Source organism: Chrysochloris asiatica, unplaced genomic scaffold, assembly GCF_000296735.1.
Source record: "Chrysochloris asiatica unplaced genomic scaffold, ChrAsi1.0 scaffold00123, whole genome shotgun sequence".
NCBI lineage: Eukaryota > Metazoa > Chordata > Mammalia > Afrosoricida > Chrysochloridae > Chrysochloris > Chrysochloris asiatica.
The window spans coordinates 7,878,426-7,882,811 of NW_006408641.1; the positions used below are offsets into that span (position 1 = coordinate 7,878,426).

The following is a 4,386-nucleotide window of genomic DNA, read 5'->3' on the forward strand; positions in this document are numbered from 1 at the left end:
TATCTATTCAGTCATTCGAGCCCTGGTGTGGCGCTGTGGGTTAATGCGCCAGACTACAAAGTCGTTTGAACTGCAAGGTCATGGTTCAAGCTCACCAGCTGCTCCTAGAAAACCCTATACAGGGTCACTCACTATGGGTTGGAACTGACTTGACAGCACTTAACAGTAACACCAACATTCATTCATTCAGTCATCTATTCATTGTTTACTATCTTTTCATTCATTCATCTAGTCATTGTTTATTCACCCATTCATTAAGCTATTCATTATTTGTTCATTATTTATTTATTCATCAATTATTTCACTCCTTATTTATTAATCTCATTATTCATTCATTTATTTATCTTTTCATTAATTCAGTCATTTATTCAGTGATTCATTCATAATTTATTCACCCATTCAGGCATCTATTCATTGATTAATCCAGTCCTTATTTGTTCATTAATTTACTCATTCATTCATTCATTCATTTTTTATTCATCAATTCATTTGTTATTTATTTTAGTCATACATTATTCATCTTAATTACGTATTGTATTCATATTTATTCATGTATTCATTCTGTCAGTCATCTATTATTCATCAGTTCATTCATTATATATTTATTCATTCACAAAATCATCTATTCATTCATCCACCCTTTATTCATCTGTTCTTTAATTCATTCATTCAGTAATCTATTATTCATATACTTATTCAGTCATCTATTTATCTATTATGCATCTGTTCATTCATTCATTCATTCAGCTAGTCATCTGTTTATTCATCTGTTAGTCCATTCAGTCATATTTGTTTATTCATCCACTCATTCACTCAGTAAGTCATCTACTTATTCACCAGTTCTTTTAATTTCATTTATGCATTAATTTACTCATTCATTTCATTTACACATTCATTTACTCACTTATTCATCTCATCATCTATTTATGCATTCATTTACTCATTTACTGATTCAGACAGATAAAGCTATCTGCTCTTGTAAAGTTTCTGAAACTCTGTAGTGTTGAGTCAGAATTGACTTGAAGGTACTAAGTTTGGTTTTTGGTTTGATTGTCGTTCTATGGTGGTTTAAGTACTTGTATCAGTAAGTAATTTACAACCTCCTCCATCCCTTTCATGGTTCCTCTTAATTGAAAAATACAGTAATTTTGTGTTTCACCCACATTGTATTTTCTTTCTTTTTATTAACCTTTAAAAACATTTTTTTTTTTTTAAACTTAGATCTTGTGTGAACAGTAATGACCTCACGTTTCCGATTGCCTGCTGGCAGAACCTACAATGTCCGAGCATCAGAGCTGGCCAGAGACAGACAGCATACAGAAGTGGTTTGCAATGTCCTTCTTCTGGATAGCACTGTGCAAGCTTTCAAAGTGAATGTAAGCAGTTTATGTCTTTTTTCCCCCCACTGATCACTTTGATTATTGTTATGGATTAAATTGTGTTCTCCCAAAATAAGTGTCATTAATTCTAATCCCTATACCTGTGGTTATAATCTCATTTGGGAATAGAGTTTTCTTTGTTTTATTAATGAGGCAGTATTAGTGTAAGGTATATTTTAATTCAATCAGATTGAAAAGATCAGGTTAGGCAAGCAGCAAAAAAGCAGGGAATTGGGGGAGGATAGATGTCATGCCACATGAATATCACCAAGGAACCGAGGAAAGAAGCTGAAGAGACAAGGATACTCCCCAGGAACCCACAGAGAGAGAACACCTTCCCTAGAGCCTGGACCCTGAATTCAGACTTCTAGTTTCCTAAACTGTGAGGAAATAGAATTTTGTTTGCGAAAGCCATCCACTTGTGGCAATTAAAAAAAAAATTTGTAGCAGCACTAGATAACCTATTTAGTTATAAATCTGAGTTTGTTGTTGTTCTTGTTGTTATGTGCCGTGGAGTCGGTTCCGACTCATAGCGACCCTGCACAGGGTTTCCGAGGCTGTTAATCTTTACGGGAGCAGAATGCCTCATCTTTCTCCCCCGGAACCGCTGGTAGTTTCGAACTGCTGACCTTGCGGTTCACAGCCCGATTCGTTTAGTTATATCTTAAAATTGGAGTTATAAAGCTGTATTACAGTTTGAAAAGCTTTATTCAATCAGAGTCTTTTTAATGTGGATTTGTAACTATTCCTATTTAAATTGAGTCTTTGAAAAAGTGCTGCTCAGAGAACACTGTTGACAAACCAACAACAGTATGGTTAGTAGAGTATGTCAATAGTTTGTGGATGAATTTTCAAAATGAACATCACCAGAATTGAAAAGAATTTATTCTCTTAAATATTTTACACATTTGCGTTGTAATCTTGCTTTTACTGTCTGAAGAAGAACTTTGCTAAACAAAGACAAATGACAGCTCACACCTTATTCTGAGTCTTGTCTGAAATATTTATCCAATAAATATTTGAGGGTTAATCAAGAAGTATTACTACAAAATCATAGCACCCTTCATTAAACAAAAATATCAACATGTGAACCTATTGTTTTTCAACATATCTTCCATCTAGGTCTAGACATTTCTGAAGGTGGTGTTTCCATATCTCTAACCTGAAGAATTCTGCACTGTTCGACTTATACCATGTCAACACGGCAGTTTTGGCATCTTCAAGGGACTCAAATCATGTTCCTTTTAAATGTTAAGTTTGGGGAACAAAAAGAAGTCTGAAAGGGATAAGATCAGGGCTATAGAGTGAATGGGGTAAGCTTTTCCAGGGAAATTCTTGCATAGCAACCTGTGTTGCCCTTGAAGAATGAGGAGCTATGTTGTCATGACACAGAGCAAGGGAACATGTTATTTTATAAAGAGGTCAGGAAAGATCTTTCCCCCAAGGTAACATTTGAGCAGAGACTTGCAGCAAATGAGAGGAAATAAGAAATGTAAAAACTGTGTGTGGAGTGTTGAGGAATGACATTGAAGCCAGTGTGTTGTTGATAAGTGCCATTGAGTCAGTTCCAACTCATAATGACCCTATACAGGGTTTCCGAAGAGTGGCCAGTGAGTTTGAACTGCCAACCTTGTAATTCAAAGTGACCTTGAGGTTGAGTGCTTATCCTGCAGTGCCACACCATGACTGTAGCTACAATAAAATAAGAGGTCAAGAGGCATGGTAGGAGAGTGTGTGGTAGTTTGAGAGCCAAATTACATAAGATTTTCTAAGTCCTGACAAAAACTTCAGATTTAACTCTCAGGTGGATAGCTCACTGAATGGGCTTAAAAGTAATATGGTCCTGTTTTTTATTTTTATTGAACTATAACATTCCTGTTGAAAAGTACATGAATCATAAGGATGCAGCAGGGTGAAATTTCAGAAGATGAATACACACATAGAATCACTTTCCCTGTAAGTAGAGTGTTACCAATACTTCTGAATCCTACCTCCTACCCTACTAGTTGGAGTTCTCCTGTGGTGCTGTGGGTTAACGTGCTGGACTGCAAAGTTGGTTTGAACCACAAAGTTGGCAGTTCAAGCTCACTAGCTACTGCTTGGAAACAGGGTTGGAACTGACTTGATGACACTTAATAATAATAATAAGGAGCCTCAGTGGCACAGTGGTATAGTGATATAGTGCTTGGTCAGCAAAGTGTCAGACTCCAGCTTTAAATACTTCAGCATGGGTCTTCTTTGACGTTTCCAAAATTACCAGAGTAATTGTATACTATCAACACCCCCCAAAATTTACTATTATAAAAATAATACTATCTACTATATAGTCCATATTTCCTCAGTTTTAAGTCTCTAGGAGAATACTTCATCTATTTCCTCTGTATTGCTTGGCAATTTCATTACTTTCAGATTTTTAGATTGTAAAAAATACTATTTTCTTTATTTAACAGTTTACTTTTTATTTTTGTTTTTGAGAATGTATACAGAACATACACCAGTTGAACCATTTCTGCATGTACAGTTTAGTGACACTGATTCCAGTCTTCCATTTGTGCAACCATTCTCACACTCCTTGGTCCTCCCCCCTTAGCATAAACTCACTGTCCACTAAGCTTTCTTTCTAGCCTTTCAAGTTGCTGCTGTCAGTGGGGTCCCATATAAATAAGAGAGTCCTGGTGTGGTGCTGTGGGTTAATGCGGCAGATTGCAAAGTCATTTGAACTGCATGGTTGGCGGTTCAAGCTTACCAGCTGCTCCTTGGAAACCCTATACAGGGTCGCTGTGAGTTGGAACCGACTCGAAGGCACTGCACAATAACAGTAACAACATAATGCTCAAGACATGCTTTTATAAACCAGTTACATTAAACTTTGATTTTAAGAGGACTTCAAATGATGTATTTGGTTTAAGGTTTTAAGATTACCCGAGGGCAGTAGTTTCAAGGGTTCATCTAGCCCATGTGGCTCCAGACATTTTGGATTCCTTGAGAATTTGAAATTCTATTCTGT

The 4,386-nt window shown here is 36.3% G+C and overlaps 1 protein-coding gene across 1 annotated transcript in view; it reads left to right on the top strand.

Moving 5' to 3' along the window:
* The first annotated feature begins 1,238 nt into the window (after positions 1–1,238).
* The window catches only part of PTPN4 (protein tyrosine phosphatase, non-receptor type 4 (megakaryocyte)), a 222,426-nt gene continuing 219,278 nt past the window's right edge, over positions 1,239–4,386 (top strand). The window contains exon 1 of the mRNA XM_006868745.1: positions 1,239–1,376. Coding sequence (XP_006868807.1) covers positions 1,239–1,376 — 138 coding nt within the window. The remainder of the gene's footprint in view (positions 1,377–4,386) is intronic.